General features: G+C 36.7%; 1 protein-coding gene across 4 annotated transcripts in view; it reads right to left on the bottom strand.

Moving 5' to 3' along the window:
- Positions 1 to 1,013: 1,013 nt before the first annotated feature.
- The window catches only part of FIGN (fidgetin, microtubule severing factor), a 116,677-nt gene continuing 92,066 nt past the window's right edge, over positions 1,014 to 25,624 (bottom strand). For 3 of the 4 annotated variants that reach the window (XM_068544993.1, XM_068544996.1, XM_068544994.1), the window contains one exon: positions 1,014 to 5,167. In XM_068544993.1, coding sequence (XP_068401094.1) covers positions 2,913 to 5,167 — 2,255 coding nt within the window. In that variant the 3' untranslated portion in view covers positions 1,014 to 2,912. Of the gene's footprint in view, positions 5,168 to 18,018; positions 18,152 to 25,624 lie in introns of all 4 variants that reach the window. The other variant, XM_068544995.1, reaches the window with a different exon arrangement.

Below are 25,624 nucleotides of genomic sequence, written 5' to 3'. Positions count from 1 at the left end.
TGGTACCCCACCCCCCTCCCCAAGCTCCAGAAAAGGTGGTCAGAAAAGAGCTCATTATTAGCCTAGTCCATAGAAGAGCTCATAATGCTGCCATGCAGAATCAAAGACTCACAGGACAGCACTACCTACTCAAAGGTCAGCATTATCTCCCCCAACAGATCTTCATTTCTTCAGCATGCCCAATTTCCTGAGATCAAATCCTAGAATTTGTGAGGCTAAATGAAATTCACACACAACTTCAGCTTCTGCCTAAATACATGGATTTTTGGCCACTGGTATCTCAAAGTAATTTTTAAGTCATTTAAAGCTAAAAGCCAATATGCATGACTTTATTTTCAGTTTTATAAATGAGTGTAAAACACAATAGTGCAGTCATATATTTGGCATTAACTCTTACTAGCCATGAAAATGTGGGTCAATACTGGATTTTCCAAAGTTGTCTAAGTAAGATTGGGTTTGTCAAAACTTGCCAGTTGCTTTCAAGTGAACACAGAATGTTGGCGGAAATGAAATGTGACGTCCAAAAGACTGAAAATAGGTCAGCACCGTGCAAAAATAAACTTGTCAGTGAGATCAATATGAACCTACAGGTTAATGGGGATATTAGAATTTCCTTACAATAAGGGATATGTGCAGGGTAGAGCCAGAACACGATTGTAGTGTTTATTCACTTGTGAAAAGCAGAGGACGTACTTAAATATTATTTTTTGTATCCTTAATGAAAGGCACTGCTTTTTAATATGGAATATTTATATGTAAGAACAGTTTTAATTGATAGAAAATCATAGTAAGTTAAACTCTGGTTCATTTGCTCAGTTTTTAGCAATAAGAAAAATAAGAAAAAAGGGGAGTAATGATCAAGCATCATAAAATTTCAGAAATATCATCAAGGCCTTCATTAGCTTTCTCTATGTTAAGTGTTTCAGAGAATTTGACATTGTGGATGAAATCAGTAAAAAAAAAAAAATTTGAAGGAAAACAAAACAATAACAGAAAGACCTTTCTTAGGGCTTCTCATTGCATTTATTTAAAATTTTAAAAAATGTACATCACTTTTTGAATACATAAAATGCCAGTGCTTTGCAACAGTTTTGTTACTGCATCTCTCAACTAAAAAAAGGAAGGAAAAAAAAAAAAAACAGGAAAAATACATTCAAAAAGCCAGGCTGTTCTGCTTATGCACGGGCAGTGGCTTTGGAAGGCTACAGCCTACACCGTGTCTGTTCAGAGGCATTGCCAAACATCAGTCAGCTAGCAATGAAAAGTTGCACATAAAGCATTAAAGGATACAAAGAACAACTTGGTGGGGAGCAGGAGAGGAATGGGAAATTGAGAAAAATGCCACATATGCTGTTGGGGTGAGGGTGGACTTAGGTGGAAGTGAGCATGAAGACTGATGTTTTTTGGAAACTAGATTTATGGGAAAAGATGGAAGAAAACAAAGTAGCATGTTTGGCAAGCTATATTTGTGTGTGTGAGTCTACTTCCAATTTTCTGCTTGACTTTCCAAGAGAAATGTAACAAAACTGAGGTAGAAATGAATGTGGGAGCACTACAGCCCAGAAGATTTCAAAATGAGAAGCAAAATTGCACTGACAAGAGAGGAGTCAAGAAGGAGGGGGGACGTAGATATATTCTTTGCGGATATATAAGTTGGTTGGTTGTTTTCTGTATTTATTTGTTTGCTTGTTTGTTTTGGTTGCTATCTTCTGCATTCTGTCAAACAGCGCGGCAAGCCTATAAGCTAGATTAGTGAATAGGATGACACCATTCCCAGCAGTTTCAGAGAGAACTTGCAAATCACCACCACCATTACCAGCTCTGCAGGAAAAGGCAGTCCTAGTTTTTAGGTACTGTGACTTTCAGGGTCCTAAACAGGTCTTGTGGCTGACTGTTCTAGACACTAACACAAACTGAATAAGTAGCTTTCCATTAACCAGTGTACCTTCTAAGAACATTTTCACTTCATTATCAAGGAGCAATGTACGAAGAACTCTTGCAGGTATTTATATAAAGAATTATTCTGCTCTGGTCAATTCCCCATAATTAGTGAAAGAACCTTTAAAAAAAAATCCTTCCATTTTTACTTTATGTTGTAAATATTCAGTTGTATCACACTCAGTATTTTTCTGGATACATTCAAAGTAATTTTCCTTGCTATTTTCCAATTGTTGAGGTAAACATACATTTTAATATAAAGTAACATTGAAGCCTATCCCATTACTCTCAGCAGTACATAGTGCTTTCAACACATTCCTTTGAGGTACTGTACAAATCACAATCACTTTCCTGAGTTTTTGCAGACAAGAACATTAAAAGAAATGAACTGCAGAAATTAAGGTCCAGATTACCGTTACCCTGTTTTACCTGTTCTTAGCTTAATACTGCAGAACAGACAGGATTGAGGAATACTGTTGCTCTTAAAATGGCAAAAATCTGGTTTTCTGTCGAAACACAACCATTCATCTCTTTAGTCCAATAATGTTTGAAGTTAAAGCTCTTTATATTAGCACATGCCACCAATGTAATTGTGAGGCAAACAAAAAATAAAGCACCACTCCAGGCACTTGACAGCAACTAAATCTCGAGAACAGCAGAATGGAATCAACACACGAGGTTCATGTCCTTCTGAAATCAACACACTTGCACCTTGCTCCTTGGTGAGTGTTGTCTAGCTTGAACCGAACTGAGCATCAGCAGATGCTTTATGTCATCTGGGGCTTTCAAATCAGAAGCTCTCATTGGATGCATTTTTCCTCCAAATCTACCCTGACTCTAAAGATGCAACTTAATCGTCTTCTTCCCCAGTACCCTTTGCAATTTAAACACTACTGGAAAGGGGCTCTATACCCTATGTAGCAGGTTTTATGTGTGTGTGCCAACATTCATTACATTTTTTTTTAAAGAAGTTATCACTGACTGCAACCAAACATTTTGTTCCATTCAACATACATATCAAGCTCTTTTTGAGATATGCTAGGCTGAATCTTGCAGAAAGCATTTTCAAAGTCTTGATATGTAACGGGTCTCAACTGGCTGGGCATAATGGCTGAAAGGTCTGTGGCTGGCATGGCATGGAGAGGGCCCACCGCTGCTTCCTGACACAAATGAGCCACGTCTAGTCCAGAAAAGCCTTCTGTGCGCTGGACGAGCAGTGCAAACTCCTTGTCATTGAGACAGTAATTGTGCTGTGAGAGCAGTTGTACTATTATCTGGTGCCTCGCTGTGCTGTCAGGAAGTGGGATTAAAAGTCGTTTCATGAAGTACCTCCGAAGAGATTCATCTATGTCTTCTGGTTTACTGGTGGCACAAATTACTACGATTTGGTCCTCAGCCGAAGTTAGTACAGTGTCCAGCTGCATCAGGAATTCGGTTCTCATCCGACTGACTGGACTGTGCTCCTCACTCACTTGAGAGGAGAGAAGCATGTCAATGTCACTGACAAAAATCACCGAGGGCTGGCGACACCTGGCCACAAGGAAAGAGGCATGGATAATTTTCTCTGCTTCTCCTAACCACTTGGCGATAAGTCCAGAACCAGCAATTTTGAAAAACGTGGCCCCCAGCTGACTAGCTATGCATCTGCCCAATAATGTTTTGCCTGTTCCCCGAGGTCCAAATAAAAGGATGCTCCGAGGCAAGGCCGTCAGTCCACTGAATGCATCTGACCTCAACACTGGCCATAAAACCTCCTCTTTAATGACAGCCTTTACCAGGTCGAGACCAGCAATGTCATTCCAGTCCACTGGCGGTCCTTGGGTGATAATCTCGTTGGTTACCAGGTCAATGAGGTGCGTGTCAGTATTCTTCAGTTGCTCGTCCACAGAGTGGTTGGATGAGGTAGCTGCACGGAGCCCAGGGCCTTGCATTGGATGGGAGAGGAGCTGCCTGTGCTCATCCCCACGCTCACTCATTACTGGTGAAGTGTACTTCCCGAAGGATTCACTGGATCTTGATCCCAATGAATTTTTAGCAGTACTGTAGGAAGGAGGGGTCAGAGCCCTACTGGACTGGCTGCTGAATTTCCTTTGCTGTTCAGAGGACATTAGCTGCTTCGTTGGCTTAAATGCTAAGGATGATGTTTCAGCACTTCTGTCAAAGCCATTCCCCCGATTTGAGTTTGAAATGCTGTTGTCGGGCATTCTGTACATAGGACTCTGGGTAGATCTCTGTTGGCCATAGCTGTAATTTCCATAACTGGAGTCCATGTCTCCTTGCCCTGCCATATAGAAAGCTTTCCTTTTGAGAGAACTTGCCGAACTGTTTGTCAGAGCCGCGGGTGCGATAGGTGTCAAACCATGACCCTGGTAGGTGTAGCCAGGAACAGTGGTGGGGGGCAGGGGGGTGGGAGCAGGAATTCCTGAAGGCAGGTATGCTGAAGGAGGAGGGGGTGCACCCCCAGGGCTGTACCCAGATCCCACAGCAGTATGAGGAGGATAGCTAGCAGAGGGATAGCTGTAACTGGAGAGGTTAGAAGTCCCATTGTAGCCTGGGACCAGGGCTGGTGGCGGAGGAGGAGGAGGTGGTGGCTGTAGGAGCCCAGAGCTATGCAAGGGAGAAGGATGAGGTGAAGGAAGTGCAGGTGCTGGCTGGCTGCTGTAAGTAGAATGCAAATATGAGCCGTTGTATCCTGGGGCATATTCCTGAGATGGGAGCCCTGTATGAAGACTAGGTACAGTGTGGCTTCCACAGGTACTACTTGAATAACTAGGCTCTGTCAGGTTGCTGGCCACCCCAGGAGAGCTCCCTATACTTGCAGAGACATCTGCTGGAGGGAGGGCTGAACTGACTCCAGCTTTGCTGGCAGTGATAACATCCGGAACACAGTTCATGGGATAAACAGCGTCTGAATTCAAGGAAGGCTGCCACGGTTCGCTTTCATTTTTCCGACCGTTCACTAGTCCTGATGGTGCATCGGAGTAGTTGCTGAGTACAGGTCGGTCCACGGGGCCTTCCAAAATGCCAGAATACTTCTCTGCATATTTTTTTAGTAGGTTGGATGCAGTCAGAGCAGATATGTCATCATTTGCCCAGGCATACTGGTAGGTGCGCTGCAGATGACCTCTGTAAGCTTCAACTTTGTGGGCGGGAGACCGAGTGGTGGAGGTGATGTCAAAGTGCTGTTCTGGCCACTGGGCATGCTCCGGCGTCCACTGCATCTTCAAGCCTAAAGATTTGGGGGGGAAAAGTTAATTTACTTAGATACTCATCAGAACTGTTAAAGCTTTTTCCCCCAACTTCTTTTGTTACCTATTATTTTCCGCCAATGATAGTGACATTATAAAGGATTTCCACAGTTTATAATACCTGTTATGGTCTCTACAATGCATATACTTTAAAAGGGACTGAATTTCAACCCTGTATAAAAAGTAAACAATTTAAATGAAAACGCTGTATAAAATTTCAACCCTGTATAAAAAGTAAACAATTTAAATGAAAACTTTCAACCCTGTATAAAAGTAGCTTCAACCCTGTATAAAAAGTAAACAATTTAAATGAAAACTCTGTAGGAGACCTACATTTTTTTTCATTTTTAAGTAATAAGTAAATTTATTTCTGCTAAGCCTATCAAGTTACTTGCTACACACACACATAGAAACACATATGTATGTACACACACATTCCTGTCAAATGAGAATTCAATCACAGGTTCTTACAATAAAATATGCATACATTTAAAATATCTAGCACGTGAGAGTGTTAACATGTGCGATATCTAGCTATCCTGTCTCTTCACATCACAGTTTCTGTTTTATATTTTAACCAATATAAAAATGAGACACAGCTGACAGATCACATCTAGGACACCTCTCTTATTTGGTACTGAACACCTAGTTAGCACAGTATAATGCTCCCTGCGCAGAACAATATGACACAGACATAGCAGGTCATTCCATAATCCAACTCTCATCTAAAGTGGTCCACGACAGTTTCAAATCTGCTTCGTGGAGTGCAGCAAAGCAATCTCCCAGGCAGCGCTCCATCGCTTTCATCGCACAAAGCCTACAACTCGGTATGAATTACAACTGGCTCCTTTCTGCCTCTCAGTCCTGTTGTTGAAACTCTGAAAAAAAAAAACAAGCATCACTTGTCTGTCGGTCTTCTAGATAGCATTCTCCCTTCTTCTCTTATCATCTTTCCCTCTGCCTTACAGCCTCCAAGGTACTGAGGTGGGGGGGGGTGGGAAATATATATATATATATATATATATATATATATATATATATATATATATATATAGGTGAAGGGGGGAGATAGAGAGGAAGGAAGCAGGTAAAAGGGAAGATAAGAACAGAGAGAATCTGGATTCTAACTCTATACATTTATGGAAAGCAGTGTGTGGCATAAACTCGAAGAGTACAACTAGAGAATGAGATGCTATGTGTAACTCTATCATCTGCTAGATTACTAACCAAAGCACGGTGACTATGTAGCAAACTATACAAGAGTATTTTCTCATTATGAAGCAGTCAGAATGAGAGAATCATTTGAATTTTACAGTTTAAAGAGAGACCTTAGACATTGCCTTATTTCCCTCATCAGGGAACCAGTACCCAAAGGGATTTATAATGTACCCTCGAGGACTCACATATAGTTAGTTACAGAAGAGCACTGGAACCCTGTTCTATTTCCCAGTGCTGGTTCGTCCTATTCTAATCTCTGCTTGATTGGAACACTTCCTATTCTGATACAGCTGTATTAAGCAGGCCTCCTTAATCTCCTTTGTATTATGGTAAGTGAATTTTGCAAACTCTCTTGTGCCCTCTGGCAGAGATTCCTTGATAAGAAGGAGTTCTGGTCTAAATGAAGCATCTGTGGCATCAGCTCCCTTCTGAATTACTGCAGTCTATTTTGACAGCTCCTACCCGCTTCTGCTTTCCTCCTCCAACCCCTTTAGCTCTTCATTGCCTGACTTTGGCTCCTGACATGGCCGGCTTTGACTTACTGAGCTAAACTGAACGTATCACAGAGTTTGGTAACAGAATGGCATGTTGATTCCCTTCTGACTCCCTCTTCCTTGCTTGCAAAACCACTGCACCAGACACTGGAAGTTAATTAGCAGGATGATGCTGTGCTAATTGTGTTAATTTACAAGGTTTCAGTCAAAGAGAATCATGCCAGGGCCGGCACTGCTGTCATGCTTCTGACTTAATGATTAAGAAATACTGAAAACAAGGTGGGAAAGATTGCAGTAATTACATAATAAATGAATAAAGCAACAGGATTCATTTGCAAATATATTTTACTGCAGTTGTACTCATTTGCATTTGGATTTTTAAAAAGGATCCATGTAGATATTCATTGGCAAATCACCATCTCAATTAAATTAACTCTGCTGCACTGTATAACTTAATCAAGCTCCATATATATATATATATATATATATATATATATCTTTTTGAGTAAAAATACTAAACACCTTACTTCTCCTGTATATGCAACAGAGTCTTCACTTTCCTTTCCTTCACCTCCCCCCAAATCTTCATGTTTCTCTTTTAAAACTATTTAAAAAAATAATCTCTTCAATTGGAAAGAACATATTATAAAATCCTGATGAAGTGCAGCTTGCATCATTTCATGCAGAGGAACTCTGGGGGGGCCTTCTAGGAAGAACTAAAGTGATATTCTTAATTGTTTCTGCTTTCTCAATCATTACTTTTTAAGGGGGAGAAAAACACACCGCAAAATGGGTGAAATGACCGAGACCACACTTAAAGGGGAAAAGATGCAATTTTAATGAAGCAGCATTTCAGAAATCATACTTTCATTAAATTCAACTGGAAATTATTAAGAGCAAATCACCAGGAACCAATCGCAAGTAATCAGTATCTAAATTCTTCTAGTGTCATGGGATTTACTTCAAGCCTTCTAAAAAGGAGAGAATATTAATGTGACTGTAATGTAGAACTGTCTAAAAGACCTACAGATTCATTAGTCCTGTAAATTATTTCCAGGGAATTTCTATTAGGATTTTTTTTCTTTAAAAGATTATCAAGATACAGAGTTGAGAAAATAAGAAAACATGTATGCTATGAGTAGGAATTTAATTAGATGGATACAGAAGAAACATGAATAAATGTCTTTAAAAGAGGTCTCAGAAAATAATTTAGGAGTCACAGACAATGGAATTTACCACAAACGCAACACAACACAACACTCACACACACACACACACACACACACACACACCCCATAAAAGGGTCTGGCTTCCTTTCAGTTAGCTGAGCTAAGCCATTGTTGGCATTAGTTAACAAACATACATAACAAACATGATTTAAAAAAAAAATTGCCCCTTAAAAAAAATGAAACTGCTTTAGTTTTAGAGTAATTATTTTAAAAAACAACCAAAAAGGGCAACTTTCACCTTTATTGGATTAAAATTTTCCTTGTAAATTAATCATTTGTAAAATACATGCAACAAATGATTTTAGTAAGTTATAATCACTGTAAAAGACAGGAATATATAATAAAGTTTAAATAAAATAGGTTGGCCAGTTTCACTGCATAGAGAAATGCATAGTTTAACTGCATAAACTCTAGCAAAAATAATTAAATTTCATAAGATTTCTGTTTCATCTGAAATTAAATAAAGATCCTATCAAAATTATCTATTTGGGGCTTCCCTGGTGGTGCAGTGGTTGAGAATCCGTCTGCCAATACAGGGGACACGGGTTTGAGCCCTGGTCCGGGAAGATCCCACATGCCACGGAGCAACTAAACCTGTGCGCCACAACTACTGAGCCTGCACTCTAGAGCCCACGTGCACAACTACTGAAGCCTGTGCGCCTAGAGCCCACACACCGCAACAAGAGAAGCCACCGCAATGAGAAGCCCGTGCACCACAATGAAGAGTAGGCCCCGCTCACTGCTACTAGAGAAAGCCCACATGCAGCAATGAAGACCCAACGCAGCCAAAAACAAACAAATAAATAAATTTATATTTTTAAAAAGTTATCTATTTGGAAAAATTACTGGATACACCAGTAATTGCCTTTTGATTCTCATGCTATTTTTGGATATGCTTACCAAGATAATTGAAAGTTTATTTATTGATGCATACTAAATAACAACCTAAGCAGGGCTGCAAAAGTTAAGATTAAGCTTTCATTAAATAACCTTAAGGGGACAGAATTATTCACATCCCCTGAAACATGAGTATTTATCCAGTGCTTTAAAATCATTAATAGTATTTGAAAGTATAAATTAATAGTTAAACCATAAGCTAGTTCCTAATATTAGTAGGAACTGAAGAAGCCCGTGTTCAGGAGAGTGTTCTGGTCTTAGGAGGACAAAGAGCTTTCTCACCAGTTTCTTGAATTTTAATACTAATTGGAAGTAGAACTAAACTTGTTGTCATTGTTATTATTATTGTTCTATTTATTTGTGGCGATATTTCTGATGTGAAATGTAAGCAAAATGTGGAGCCAAATGTTCTTTGAACAAAATATCATGCTCCCTTTGATTACATTGCTGTTATCTGTAAGAAGCAGCACATGCGTGTCACTTAACTTGGCACCCAAATAATAAGATGGGTTTTAAAAACAGTTCTTATATGGTTTCTCTTTGGAACATGAAGAGAAAAACCTCAGAAACAATACTATTTTAACATTATTAGAAACATGACTCCAGAACAATAACTCCCACTGCTGTTTAGAAACAGCTTAAATATTAGGTACAATAAAAATTCAGAAAACAGTAGAAGGTAAGAAAAATAGTTCCTCAAGATAATTGAAGAATTGTTCCAAAACATCAATTTTCATTTTTGAAAGGATTAGAAAATTCTTAATACAGCTGGCAAATTTCACAATGCAATGTGTTTATTTTTAAAATATATAATTTAATAGAAAGCTGCTTTTAAGATACTTTAACATAAGTGTGCACAAGGATGACAGATACTACAGTAAAAAGCCTGAGTATTTTATTTTATTGTTATAGGATGAATTTATGTATATATAAATGAACAAGTCTATATTTCCCAAGAAACCGGACAGTTTGGATAACATTTTTTCATTCTTATCATTACTGACCATTTTATAACTTAGGTTTAATTACTAAACAGTTGCTGCCTCATTGCTCTACTTCTTCCATTCAACTCTTTAACTATTTTGAAGCAAAACAACTGTGGCATCCTTCAAAGTTCTGTCACAGCTTCAAAATGATAAAGACACTGTTATATAGAAAAATGAAGGACATAAAAACAACTTTCAGAATAGGAGGAAATTGGGAATAAAAGACTAGGTCTTCTAGAATCGATTTTTAGCACACATTCATGGAAAAATTAATCTAAGACACTCACTACCGCACCCCCCTACCCCAACACAGGTATGCTATTCAGAAGTTCATGAGGTCTATAAAAGCGGCTCTCTTCTACAAGGTTCCCATAGGGTAATTCTGGCTGTTAGGGACTCTGCTTTCATTTGTAGGTTTTCTCAGACTTCCTAAGGGCAGAGACCTGAGGCAAACACCTGCAGGCATGGCAGGCTTGCTCTAGGAAAGCTGCACAGTGCTCACACAGGCCTGCACGACATCACTACACCTATTACACTCCTTTGGGCTATCGTGCCTCTGAACCTCTCATTATCATTTTTAAAAATATATTTTTTTAAATTGAACACCATATTTACCAAGATTCTCTCTAGAAAAAATCACTACTGGGGTAAATACAATAAAGTAATTATAATAGTTTACTTACTGCCGCCTCAGCCTAATAATGCAACAGATTTATCATCTCCTAGGTAGGAAATGGCCAAACTAACACATAGAACATTCAAAATTTCAAGTAGAGAGTAGCAAATTCATTGGCTAAAAAATAAGAGTCTTCTGAGAGAGGGCCTACAAACTTCCTGATACTGAAAACTGGCCCTACACAGTAACTACTGACCTTTATCCTTCAGGGGGAGTGATGACCGATCAAAATGTTTCAGCAGACTAAGCAGCATTCTCCTTTCGTGTACCGACCCTCATACGCCAAGAGGCCAACACAGCAGTATCTAGTATTACCTGTTCTAATCTATTTGATCTGAAATCTTCCTTAGTCCATTTCCCAATCATTCCTAGCCTAAAAATGTGATGTCATATTTAAAAGTAATATCAGGGGAAAAGTGAGGGGAAGAAGCACAGAAATTATATATTCTCCTTAACCTATTTAAATAGGTTCCATCTTCAGAACACCAAAATGAAAAGTCCTGTATAAGCTGAATATGACACAGGGACTGTTAATCTTAATTAGTCAACAAATTGAGGGCCTGCTGTGTGTAAAGCCTTGTGGTTCAATGCTAAGAAATAACATCAAGGGAATCCGTTTACCAGACAATGCAACTTTTCCAGGTTCTGCATTCTTTATAATTTCACATTCTAAATTCCCTTAGACTCTCTGATTTTAGAGATTAAGGGAACTTTCAAATGACCTAGTCCCCAATCCAGACAGCCTCAGTTACAGGTTTAGTACTTCACTTATCGTGGTATACTGTGGGGTCGAGCACTATTTTGTCTAACACAGTGTTTTATTTGGAGGCATTACTAGATTGTTGGGATAGAAAGGGACTGGAGAAAACATAAAGAAGATCCTAGAATTTTGTTTGAAGAGTGAATAACCCAAGCTTGAGGTTCAGGCCACTGGCCCTGATCCATGCCATCATTTATTTGTTCTAATCCTGGTGAAATCACATAAGCATATCATACTCACTTTTTTCAGCCATAAAATATGGACAATAATGGTATCATATACCTTACTCGATTGTTATTAAGGTTACCTAAAGCAGTAATATTGGTGAAAATATTTTCCAACTGTAACCTGCTACACAAATATTTCTTCTTATGCTTTTATTTTGAAAAAGCCAGAGATGCATTAAACACAAAACAAAACTGACTAGACAGAAAAAAACTAAAATCACTCCTAGAATTTATAAATCACTTTTTCTTCAACCTCTGGACAGCTACTGAAAAGGAAATTTTCCAGTGGGTATGTTGGTTATAAGAAAGGTATAGAAATTCTTTCATACTCAGCAAAACACAGAGCATGATCTCCTTAATCAAAAAGCTGTCAAAAATTCAAAATATTTTTATGCTATTTATTCTTAATGGTATTTGTGAGTCAACATTAGAGACCACAGCTAAGAAACAATAGAGGTTTAAAACCAGTTAAGGATGATCTGAAAACCCAGTCTCAAAATAAGATATTCTAATTATATAGCAATACTGTCAAAGATTTTTCTCTTTAAATCACACTTTCACACCTCAAGAATCCAAATTATAATACATTTTGCAGCAAATTACTCCCTCCGCCTATTCCACGTTATTTGCATAAAGCAATCCTTTTTAACAATCACAAAGGCATTTCTGGCTAAATGGTCCTTGGTAAATATAGTTTAAATACCTCACCTTCTAACATAGAGAAATTGCCACCTGACAGCCTGAAGGCAGCATGTAACCTGTAACTATATTTCATTTGGCCAGCACAGAGTTTTAAAAATCAGTCAATTTTATATAAAAGAATCTGTAGTTCCATGTTTCCCACTTTTTCAAGACAAGTTGAATGATCTTACACTAGACCTCATTCTTGCCTGGCAACAGTTGCCTGAATCTGAGGTCCAGTTGCCGCCTCTAGACATGGCATGCCCTCTCCGTTTTGTCATGATGTTCCCACTCTCCATTACAACATCAGGTATTTTTATGGTATCTACTGGTCACATATGCAATTAAAATTATGACTTCACTCTGAAGCTTCAAGCTCCAGTTTTTTCACTTAAGTACATTTTCCTGAAAACTAGCTAGTGCTTTAAAACTTAAAAAAAATAGTGCCTTTAGATTAAAAATTTTCCAAATACTATTTACTATGTCATTCCTGCCCTGCTACTCAAAGCACAGGAAAAATATTTGATATTTCCCTTGTTGATTCAGTGTCACTAGTACAACAGTGTAAAATGAGAAACGATTGCTTTAAAAAACTGGTTTCCAGATTGCTGCTGTTTCAGCGTTCCCCCCTTTGCTCTGATTTGTTAGATACTTTTTCTAGCTGTTTTCCGTGTCAGTCTCCACCATTCCTAATATGCTCCCTGAATATGCCATAGGTTCTGACTCCACAAACCAAGACTTCATTTAATAGTAATAGTCAATCATGACCTCTACTACAACTTTTGAGACATTAAGTTACTCCAAAGTTATGCTTCTTATTTCTTATAGCAAGTTGCTGGGTAGATGGTATCTGGATAAGCAACTGATCTTGTTCTGTATGTCATCATTTTGAGCTTTAAAAGCAAATATTCAATGTTACAGGGCACCATGACTTGGACTAGAATGGTATATACCCTGTCCTTCAATTAAATTTGTGGGTAGTTTATGATCTGAATCAGCTTCCCGAGAATGCATTAAATTTTATTCACAGCAACAAAATATTCACTCATCAAAACATGACCAAGTATAAAAATCTCTATTTTGCCAATATTTCATAATGAGGTTAAAACTTGGTATGCATGGGTCTCATAGGTCATCATTTTTAACATGCAAGTCATATATAAGAGAATGACTTGCATTTATGAGGATGAGTGCATAAGCACTTATGCAAAGAAAATTACACTGATAAAAGAGATATCACTTTTAGGCCACCAGGCTTATGTTCAATACATTATCAAAAGAGCCTATCACTTAAAGCAAACCAAAAATCATAATCATAATTCAAATAAATATTTTTTTTCCTCTGGGGGTCCTAAAATCTCCCATACTCAAATCAAAGTATTCAAGTGAACATATAATCACACTCACATAAAATACATATAGTTTATAGTTCAGATTTATGGGTTTTCTTTTTTAAAGCAAGGGGTAGTTTTACAAAAGCATATGTATACAAATTTTTGAATAATTTTCTAAATCAAGTAAAAAACTGTCCAAAAGTCTGTGTACATCCTACCATAATTCAACAGAATACACAACTATGCATATATACATGCAATTTAAAATATACAAACAATTCATAGTCTGAATCTTAGTATTTAGTGTCAGATGTTATCAACTATTGCAAGGGAAAGGATTTGAGGGTTAGTGCGTAAGAGGACTGATTTTCCCATGTTGAGTCAAATGTTATCTTGTTTATTCTACCTCTGTGAATGATTTTAGACAATTTTAATCAGTTTAAATAGTGCTTTGTAGTTAACCTTTAAAGTTGTTACTTTGTGGCCTTTCATTACTCATTCTGTCTCTTCCCTTTTTCCATATACGTTTTCAATCCATTAAGGCCATCTACCCTTCCCCCCCAGTTCTTTCTGTCATACAGAGATCATCAGGACACACCACTTCTGTCCATAGGGACTGCCAGGGCTAATGAATACGTATGTTCTGTGTCACAACAGAGCACTCCCCTTGTTCTGCAGTATCACACCTCTTATGTGTATAAATAACAGGTGAGCTGTAGCGTGCAGGGATAAATGGGGTTAACACAACCTGAAAGCTCCATGCTAGATTCATAGTATCCAGCCTGTATGACTGATCCAGAAAGAGAAATCCAAATGCCAAAAGTATTGTGCATTTTCTGTGTGCTTTGAATCTTTATTTTAAAAAAGGACTCTGCTGAGATAACGTTGCCAGCGTCCTAAAAGTCTGAGGTCATTCCAGTTGATTCTCAAGATACTCTTGTGCCATATAAAATAAATTTGCACTTTTAATTAACACAAACTGGGCATGGTACCAACCTTGAATTATGACATGGGTGGTTAATGTCCTCTGTCACACTGCTAAAATGTTATGTTAATCATTATGTGTACATAGTGCTATTCGTAAATAGTTATTTGTGTGTATCTATTCTATTTCAAGTATATAAATGCAAAGCTCAATTTAGTTATATTTAAGGTGAACTACATTCATTTTTGCCCAACATCCCATGCTGATATGGGTCAATAAACAAATTCAGAATCTCCCAAGCCCCACGATCTTGTGTAAGATGGACTCTGCATTCAGCTTCTTTTTGTGTTCCTCTGAAACCTTACTCTAAAAAGACAGTTTACATAAAACAAAATAGATAATTAAGACTGCTTATTTAAATTGGAGGTCTCTCTCACATAATTAGACAAAGGAGTAAGAATATTATTTACATATATGTATACAACTCCAACCATTCTCCTTAAAAACTCTTTGCTTAAGGTAACTCTAAAGTGTGCAAAGCCCAGACAAAACTTGTTTAGGTTATTTATGCATTTTTCTCTTTTTGGCAATCCATGCATTAATTTTTAATGCAATAGCAAAATAGTGCCTTGGACTTTGATAAAAATATTCTATAGTCAGGGCTGGGTGACATAGTGCATTAATTCAGTGTCCTTCACTCCTGGGACCTGTGTATAATTTAGTCCAGCCTGAAGAAAATAACTTTGATCTGAAGGCAATGGAAAAAGCAACGTATGAAATGAGTTTTGGTAGGTTTAGTGTTGTTTTGCCCATATAAGACAACATATGAAGATAAACTGCTTTAGAATACAATCAACATGGTCAAGGATTAAAAGTGAAGAGCTCTTAGTAATAACCGTAGTTTCCTCACCTTTCCATTCTTCCTACCTGGCCACATTCTATGGTTTGGTGAAAAAAACCTGGGCACCACCTATATTTAGGATGCTCTAATTTCCAGATAAACAGAACATTGTTAAAGTGCAGTGTGAATGACAGTCCAGTCATTAGCGCTATTGGCTCTTCCATTTGTAAAAACAAAGAATGCTGCATAATGAGACAAAAGCAGAAGACAGGCTCTCAGCATCCTCAAAGAAAGTGGCATTTCCTGTCCTGGAGGGGGTGCCCAACAAAGTAATCCTTGGGGAAAGCTAACAATAGGAGGGACCACAAGCAAAGAAATTGTTTCTTTAGATTCCATCTTGATTGTGTTCTCTATGACAATATTAAACTGCATGGTTTCATCTACTGTTAGAATACATGAGGCCATAAAGAAAAAAAAAAAAAGTTTAGGTTTTGGCTGAATTGAATAAAATGGTTGATCCAGTGGCATTTGCCACATGAAATACAGATCCCTTTTCTTTTGCTTATAAATTCTACTTTAATTCCAATCCAACTCTCTTCTGTTGTGAATAAACACAGCTTACTTTGTCTCTAATGTAGCAGTGAAACACAAGGTTGCTCTCAATACTGTCAATAGAATTCAAAGCTGTAAGGATGTTACTTCTATATGGTGAAAACTATTCTACAATTTTATACTTCTTATTGATGATAATGAACTATTTTATTGGCCTCAGTTATGGATAAGCTCCAGTATTTGCTAATAATTTTAAGGAAAAGGAAAATTTTTTTCGGGTCACATTTTTCAATTAGCAGATAGAAATGTAATTTAAAATTTGCTAGTTTTACTTGCTTATGTTAAAAGAGTAAATAAGTCAAATCTTCCTGCTACCTCTTCAAACAGTGTGCATCCTATTTACACAAGTCCCTAAACAACAGGAAAACCAGAACGCTGCGGGTGATACAGGTAGGTTACACAGAAAAATCAAATCTAGGTGCTTACATGTGTATACGAAAGTGTTGTGTCTGTAGTTGTGGAAAGGATATAGAGAAAATGGGGAAAGGTGACAGGGAGAAGGAAAAGAGATTTTTAAAAATACCTTTATCCTAAAAATGATCTGCTTTATTATTTATAATCTCAGAGTCCAAAGCACATTCTAAGTTATTTAACTAGCATGTATACATAATACTTTAATCAAATATAAGCATTACTTAAAGTTTTCTTTAGCTATATATTTATTTTTTGTGGCTTGAACCAAGTCATATATCTCAAAAAGTTTCCATACTTATAAAACTTAAAAGTCTTATTTATGACCTCCAAATATACTATGAACATCATTTCCTTCATTGAGTACTCATTTTCAAGGAGGTCTGGGTTTACATATGTGAAGTTTTTCAAAAAAGGAAAACTAATTACCATATTATTATATATTGACACATTTTCTCAATTGCATTCAAAAAGAAAAACACTTTACTAGAATCATTTGAGATGAAATGTTTAAAAAATCCTTGAAAAGCAAATAATTAAAATATATGATAATTGAGTTACTTAGGAAAGCATCCCAATTATAAATTTAGAATTGTTTTTGTGTTTTCTATATAAAAGTTCCCCCCTGCCCGCCACAGCCTTAAACACAATAGAAAAATTCATAGAATTAATGAATCATAGGTCTAAAAGTACATTCCTGCTCACTGAACTCACATACCTGGAACTGGTCTCCTTTTAAGTAAATCTTTTTGAAAGTATCCAAATGCCCACAAAGAGTACTACAATTTCATTCATATATGACTTTCAGTCTTATGGCCATTACATGATCACTTAGCTAACTTGTGAAGTTTTTCAGGTTAGGATGTTTTAGTGTGCCCTCCTTTTTTTACATGCTTCTACATCCAGCCATTGTTTTCATATTTTACTTTAGGAATTATTTTATCCAGTTCAGTGTCAAATGATATTATACTTTAAAAATAATCTCTTCCATAAAATAGTGGATTGCATCCCTGGCCATAGCTCTCAGAAGCATTAAAATGTTACTGGAGTGCCCGAATGACAGCAGTGACAGCTTAATCACTTAAAGGCTTTTTACATTAACAATTTTTTCTTTCAATTTGAGCAGTATATTCAGGCATGATTTAATAGGAGGTTAGCTGTTAAATGCAGCTAAATAACATACTTTTTAAAAATATCAAATCAAGTTTAGTGCCTAATGAATATTCCTTTACACTTTCTGATATATTAGTGCACATTCATAAAGCTTGGCTTCTTTTATTTTTCCACCAATATATGTATTTTTTAAAAAAATCAGTCGGATAATTAGCATGCATAGTCCAACAGTTGTCTATATTTTTATGATTTTAAGTAGAAGATCCATGGATAAAACATAATTGAAAGGTGAGCCTATTAATCTGGAGAATAACCTCCACAAACCAAATAGGGATGAATCATGTTGAAGTCTGTACCTCATTTATAGCTTTGTATTCCTAAGGAAAAAAAAAAAAAAAAAACCAAAGCAGAGAGAAACTAAAGGTGACCTTATTTAGACATATTAGTCAAGGCAGGCTTTGCTGTTTTTAAGCAAACATGATTGTGACTCCACTTTGTCCATCCAGTTTTCCAGTGTGTAAATTGGATGATGACTTGGACAATTCTCTCTTCATTAGTGAACTGTGGAAAGGAAATACAGAGGTGGCTTTTTATTTTTTAAACTCTGTAGTGTCTTGTAACCAAATTCTGAAGCATGAAGAAAATATATATATATATATATATATATATATAATTTTTTTTTTTTCCTAGACAAGCTGTCATAATTGAAATGAAGTCTAATCAGACTCATTACTGTTTTCAGCAATTTGCACCACCGAAGATGCTTATTAGGTAACTGTGTTTAATAAACCACTCTTTAGAAAAATACCAGTAATGAGCTCTTAACAGCCAATCTTTAGCGTGAATGTAATGTGAAAAGTGTTCCTAGCGCTGAATAGATTTTCACATTTAGTAGTGTCATAATTAAGCTCCATGAATTGTTTCTGTGATGTTAGATTTATTACAATAATCTTACTTTTTTCCTATGTTAAATCTACTTGGAAATGCAGTCATCTTCTATTAGAGTTGGATTATATTCATTGTACAGCAAATTTTCAGCTAGTGCCAAGCTGATCAAAAGGTTTTTCAACTGAGAATTTGTTAACAAATGATAAGCAAGGATTTTATGACTGATAATTGATGCTATCTATCAAGTCTTTCCTCATCAGCATCCCCCACACCTCAGAAAAAAGTCTTCCTGTCATTTGATTATATATGAAAAGTTACCCAAGATACAAATGTATTATGATCATTAAGAGGAAAAAATTGCATTTCTATCACTAAGTTAAAACATGGGAAAAACTGGACATTCTGAAAGGAATATTTGAAGAAATGTTGGCCTTTCTTAATAGCAGCTGTAAATAACACTATATTGCTTCATTAGATATTGTTCTTAAAAATGTGAATACCATTTTCCTCCTTGAGTCTTCCTTTTTGTAGCAATCTTTACTAAGATCTTAACATTAAAGAACAGTGTTGTGAATATATATTATTTATATGCACTAAAAGTGGTCATGAGAGTTAGCTAGTCTTCTTATTGATAAGGGCAAAAAAAAGTTACATACCTCTAAGCAGAGGAGTTACTTCCATGCAAGATGGTGCATGTGCTAAAATAAGTATATATCTATAGAATCTATATTGATTAGTCTATCAATAGAGTATATCCAGAGGTATTTCCATGTATATAAAATTATATAGAAGGGATTGAAAATATTTCTTGAGAACATCTAAATAAGACTTATAAGGAAGCTCTTGAGCTTGTTACCATGAAATGTCTCACATGGTAAGATAAATATCTTTTGTTTGCTAAACAAACATTCTGAGACTATTCCATAAAGATAATCAATAAATGAAAAAGTACCCCAAAAAACCCCAAACAAAACAAAACAGGAGACCAAGAGTTTATACCCATTCATGATAAAATGTTAAGAAGGATTCTGTTAGTGAATGATTCCTCTCCCAATACACTCTCATTTCTTCAAAGCTGAAGCTTCACGACTCCTAATTGGAGCCAATAAGCCTCCATAACTGTTTTCAGCTTTCCTGAATCAATAGCTATGAGAACTGAGACTGTCAAATTAACGGCTTGTTTCATCTGATTTTGTGGAATGCATTTCTTTGCATTACAAAGTAGAGAAGAAACCAACTCATTCCCTTGTGAATTCTTACAGCTTTCAGATCAAAATATCTTCTAGTTTCTTTAAGTCTTGACTGAATTCATATTCAGAACAACAAAAGACAAAGCCAGTGCATAAAACTACTAGAAACCTATATTTACATGCTTAAATGACTCACAGATAAAAAACAAAAATTATGAGAGGGTCCCTTTTAGTGCCTTTGGAATGCCTTATCATAATCTTGAATAACTTAATTTATGAATCATAGAATTGATGAATGTTTTATAAAAGAGGGGATGCTTTGTACACTTGAATTTATTACAAAAGCTAGGAGGCTTTAAGATGTCAAATAATAGTGATGATGGCAATAATATTAATGAGTAATATGAGAAATTCTTTTGGTAAGCTTTCAAAATAACTTTCCATGATGATGAAGATACAGTTTTAATTATGAATTTCAATTAGGAATTGAGTACTTAGTTAATAGATATTTTACCTAGATCTAACCCTTGAGTTACAGAAGGTTGGCAGAATTAGCCTTGTTCTTAATTTCTAATTTGAGAAAAACAAGCTAGGGAGTATGGACATATGCATAGATGAGATTTTAGTGCAGAGAATAAACAACACATAAATATATATTATCACATAAATACAAGATATGGGTTATAAGGCATAATAAAATGCTAGTGGTAATGGGGAGACTTGTATTATCAAGGCTTTTTGGAGAAGGTGGGTTTCAAACTTCAGCTATTGGCCATACCATTTAGACATTGGTCTGAACATGAAAAGAAGTCATATACTTAAGCTTGCAAATAATTTTTAAAGAGAATTAGGGCTCATTAATCCTTAAAATTTTCAAGGAGCCACAATACCTAGTAACAGCATTATCATTCTTAGAGCCTTACTCAGTTTTATCATTTGCCATATTCCTGAGCTAATAAAACTTAAATATTCTTCCAGGTAACAAACAGCCAAGCAAGCAAACAAAAATGAAACCTTAAAAAAATTCAGTTTCTTTTACTTATGTCTTTCTTAAATTCTTTCAGACTTACTCCAAGATCCCTTCTCTCCCTCCAACCTCTTTTTGACCCTGGCATGTGGGGCAGTGAGTTATTTTCTCTCTTTTCCTTTCCTTTCCTTTCTCTCTGTTTTCAAGTAGTTTGTCAATTATGAGAAAATAGGTTACAGAGAAAATGTATTTTAAATCTCAAAACTGGAATCCTAAAAACAATCTTCCTTGAATCTCTGAATCTTGATAACTTTTGTTGTCACTAGAAAAAACAAATGGGACTAGTTGCCTAAACTGTTTAAAATATGATAATGGCACTCATGCTCTAATAACATCTGAGAGCCTACTACAACTTGAGAGCTTCTGACCTAAGTGCTAGGAAATAGAGGTCCCTGCCCCAATGGAACTTACAAGTCTATCTTTAGTGGTGATTTACCAAAGAAAAGATTTAGTTCTGAATCTGGTAGGGAAAGGTGGCTATATAGAGGAGTTAAGAGTTGAGGTATATCTTGAAAGCTGAATAGAATTTTACTAGTTACAATAGAGAGAGGTGAGTTTTCCTGCCTGTGACAAGACTCAGTCAAAGTTACAGATGAAGCTAAGTGTACCTGGCACATTTGGGAAGCAGCGTTGCTTGGTATGGTTAGAAGACAGGAAGGAGGTATATGTCTATGTATAGGGTGGGATGGAGGTAAAGATGAAGCTTGAATTCAGTTTGCAAAGGGACTTGAATGTTCGGACTTTATCTTACTGCCAACATAAAGTGCTGCCCTCATCTGTTCTTTAGAAATATATCAATAATAACAATATATAGGCCAGAATAGGGACTTCCCTGGTGGTCCAGTGGTTAAGAATCTGTCTTGCAATGCAGGGGACGCCGGTTCGATCACTGGTACTAAGATCCCACATGCCGTGGGGCAACTAAGCCCGTGTGCTGCAACTACTGAGCCTGCAAGGCACAACTAGAGAGTCCACGTGCCACAACTATAGAGCCCGCGAGCTCTGGAGCCCACGCGCTGCAACTAAGACCCAACAGAGCCAAAAATAAATAAATAAATAAATAATTTTTAAAAAATTTCCAAACAATATATAGGCCAGAATGGGGGTGGGGGGGGTGGGGTGGGGCAGGGAAGGCTAGAAGCCGGGCCTGAACTTGAACAAAAAGAAGAAAAAGATCTGAGAAAGATTTCAGATGTACAGTCAAAAGGATGAGCTGACCAGTTGGAGGAATGAAGAACAGGAAAGGGGATATCATCATAAAAATAGAAATACTTGTGAGATAGCTGTCAACTAGTTAATAAAGAGATTGTAGTGGATATTACATTTAATCCTTCAAAAGCCTAGTGAGGGATTAATTCCCTTTTTTATATGATGAAACAGGTTGCTTGAATCTAAGGAATTTTCCCAAGGCCACCCCAGAGCCAGAATTGCAACCTGGATCATGTGACACAAAATTTTTGCACTTGGTCTCTCCTTGGAGAACTTCTCCAAGGTTTTTAGCTTGTATAACCAATAAGTTGGCCACTAGGAGTTCCCATCTTTCGATGGGAGAGAAGTCAAAGGTCTACAAGGATATTTAGAAATCATGAGCAAATGGGAATCATTGAAGTTATGGTAATGGAAGACATAGCAGAGAGAAAGTTGTATAGAATGAGATGAGAATGGAACTCATGAGTTAAATCAGCATTTAAGGAGTAGGCAATGGGGATTGGGAGGGCATTTATAGAGGAGAAAGAGAAATAGAGAGAGGGAGAGAATATGCTGTTGTAAAAGACAAGTGAGGAAGAGTTTTCAAGGACAGAGTGCTTATTTGTAGCACAGGCATTAGAGAAGTCAAGTAGGATAGGAGAGAACATAGGCAATTAGGAGGCTAGAGATGATCTGTGAGAGAGTGGTGGAGTCAGAAGCCATGGTGAGTGGGTTACGGAGGAAATGGGTGGTGAGAAAGTGACATGGCAAGCATGAAGGAATTATCCTCACTGATAAACATCTTAATAAACATGAACAGCAGTTTATGGGGCAAAGAAGAATTAAGGCAAGAGATTTTAAAGGATATGGGGAAAACCCTAGACCAAGGGTTCAGCAAACTATGGCCAGTAGGCCAAATAATATTATTACTTCATCTAGGAAGACTTCCCAGACATCACTGCCTTCCCTTCCTCTCTACCATCTTCCATATCACCCTGTACTTACACTGCATTTTCATATGCATTTTATTTTTCTATTTCATCTGTATTACCTACTAGACTAACCTCTGAGGCCAGGAATCCATGCCATTAGAGTAGGGCAGAAACCTTGTCTGTCTTTTTCATAGCTATACGTCCAGTGCTCACAAAGAAGAGTATCCTCACAAAGAAGGTACTGTATCTATCTATACCTATAGATATACATCATTATCTACATATGTATCCATATCTTTATCTGTACCTATATAGAGTTCATGCAGGCTGTAACTCATACCATATGTCTAAATACTTAAGGTATTTGAAAAGTTTTAAAGCTATAAATAAATTATTTTGAAAGTTATAAATTGAACAAAAAAAGTTAAATAAAATGTTTTTTTCTTTCTACCTTAACAATTATATCTTCAAAAACACCTGGAAGGCTACGTTCAAATTTAGAATTTTCTGTCTCCTGGGTCATCAGAGCTCTTCCAGAATGAGAATCTGACCTGTGGTTCCCTATCATCAAGAGGCTTAATATGCATACTGTAGATGAATGTTCCATCCATTCCCTGCCATTCCCACCTCCACCTAGCTGCCTCCTGGCCTCATCTTGTGAGAGGACAGACTTAGAGAAGAGCACTGCATGGGTCCAGGAAGCAGAGTCAGGGAATTTCAGGTGCCTGGGACATGGTCTCAAAGGAGGGCACGGGTTCCAAGTGGGCACGGGTTCCAAGTGGGCATGGGTCCCAAGTGGGCACGTCCTCATGGCCCCTTGGATTCCTCACGATAGGGTAAAGTACTGGAGGAAGGCAAGACTGGACTTGCTAAAACATGGCACCCTTCTTGCCTGGGTCAAAAGATGGTTGCAGTGACTTGTATAAATAACTCAGTGGTCTGAAAAGTTAAAAGAAACATTGTTTATGTTTTACTTTGCTCTTTGCAATAGAAGATACTATGTAAGGAGCCAAAAGACATACATTTTAATACTAGTTCCCTAGTCATTATCACTATTATCTTGTTCTGAAGACCAATCTCTGAATTTAAGATGCCTCACTGGTCAACCACGCACAATTGCTGTAAATGCCAATTGACATAATGCATGAAATTACTATTACATAGCTAATAATTGGCAGAAATTGGAGCCAGAATTTAAGTTTAATATTCTTATTGTAATAGTTTTGTTATCCACTTCTTTTTACTAAAATCTTCTGTATTTACCACACACTGGCTTTGATACTGCCTACTAGCCAACAGTGAGCAAGATATTTTCCCATACAAAAAACAGCCCTTCTACCTTCACCATTCAGAACACTTGAACAAGTTCATCTTAGTCTCCAAACTAGGGCTTGTCTGTATCCATTTTCATGGGTACTCAACCCTGAGAGGAAGGAAGTACAATCAGAAAGTATGATTCTAGCCTTCCCTGTACTTTCTGGACCTCTTATTAACTTCTACCCATTAAAAAAAACAAAAACAAAACCAAAAAAACACAAACATTTTAGGTGAGAATCCACCAATTCCTATATACATTATTGAATGTAGAAAACAGTACAAGGTCTCTTGGAAGAAACTTAATAATGTAGAATTTGCTACAGCATGTAATACTTGCATTTGAAAGAACATGTGTTCAAAGAACAAAATAGGAATCCAGTCTTTATTTTACATACATAACCAAAATCTTTTTTCATAGCTGTTCACAATATTTTATTTACTCTTCTTACCAAGAACTACCTTTGAAAGATCATCATTTACAGTAATAAGGACCTTTAATTTTCAGTGATCAACTCTGTTCAAATGTCAATATTGTCATAGTCTGACCATAGTGGATTTGAATTTGGGCATATATTCAAATTGTCCCAGATCTGAATCCCTACATTTCCTGTTTCTAGTCATGGGTCGTCCTTAAGCAAACTACTTAGCCTTCCTAAGTCTCAGTATTCCCAACTTTGAATTGGGGGGATAATAATAATTTCATTGAAAGTTTGAGAATTAAATGAGACAATGGGAGGAAAGCAACTAGTACATTATGTTACTGTTCAGGAACTGTCACTGCCAGAAGGAGTTCTTTGATGTTCTAGGGGACACAACTAAAGAGACATTTTGAAGGGAAGTTACAGGTAAGTAGATTTCAGAAGCATAATATGAAACACCCTCTAACCCTTCCCCTACTCATTTATGATTAGGAGATTTAAATTCATTTTCTGGCCCTGCCAATAACTTATTATGTTACTTTTATTACAAATAATTTTTTCCGGACAGCTAGAGTTAAGTTCTCAGCACACACAAAGAAAATTCACTGATCACTCTCCAGGTTTTCTAGCTCTTCTCTTATCCTACGTTCAATCAATGACAAAGTTTTCTCAATTCATCTCCTAAACACTAACATCTATTCCTTCTTCATTCCCATGCTGTTGCTTTAGGTCAGCCTCATCCCTTTTCAGCAGGGTCTCTTAGATTTCCTATGTGTTTTTCTTCCAGTTCTTCTTATTTTGTATGTATATATGTATGTATTTTGGGCTTACTTAAAAAAAAAAAAAAAAGAAAGAAAGAAAAACTTATTTCCCTGATTTTAAAACACAAGCTTATTATTTTAAATTACGGAAAACACAGAAACATAAATACAAAGTGACCATCATCTATAATCATGTAGCAATGACCTCCATTAAAGTAATTTTTCATTTAAAGTTTTCATCTTCCTTTGAATACTTTAATATTTGCTTTGAAATTTTCTGTGTATTTCTAGTTCTTAATATTGTTGAGAGCA

This window comes from Eschrichtius robustus, chromosome 5 (genome assembly GCF_028021215.1).
Source record: "Eschrichtius robustus isolate mEscRob2 chromosome 5, mEscRob2.pri, whole genome shotgun sequence".
Lineage (NCBI taxonomy): Eukaryota > Metazoa > Chordata > Mammalia > Artiodactyla > Eschrichtiidae > Eschrichtius > Eschrichtius robustus.
The sequence above is the reverse complement of the archived record's forward strand: the minus strand, read 5'-3'. Positions and strand labels throughout refer to the sequence as shown.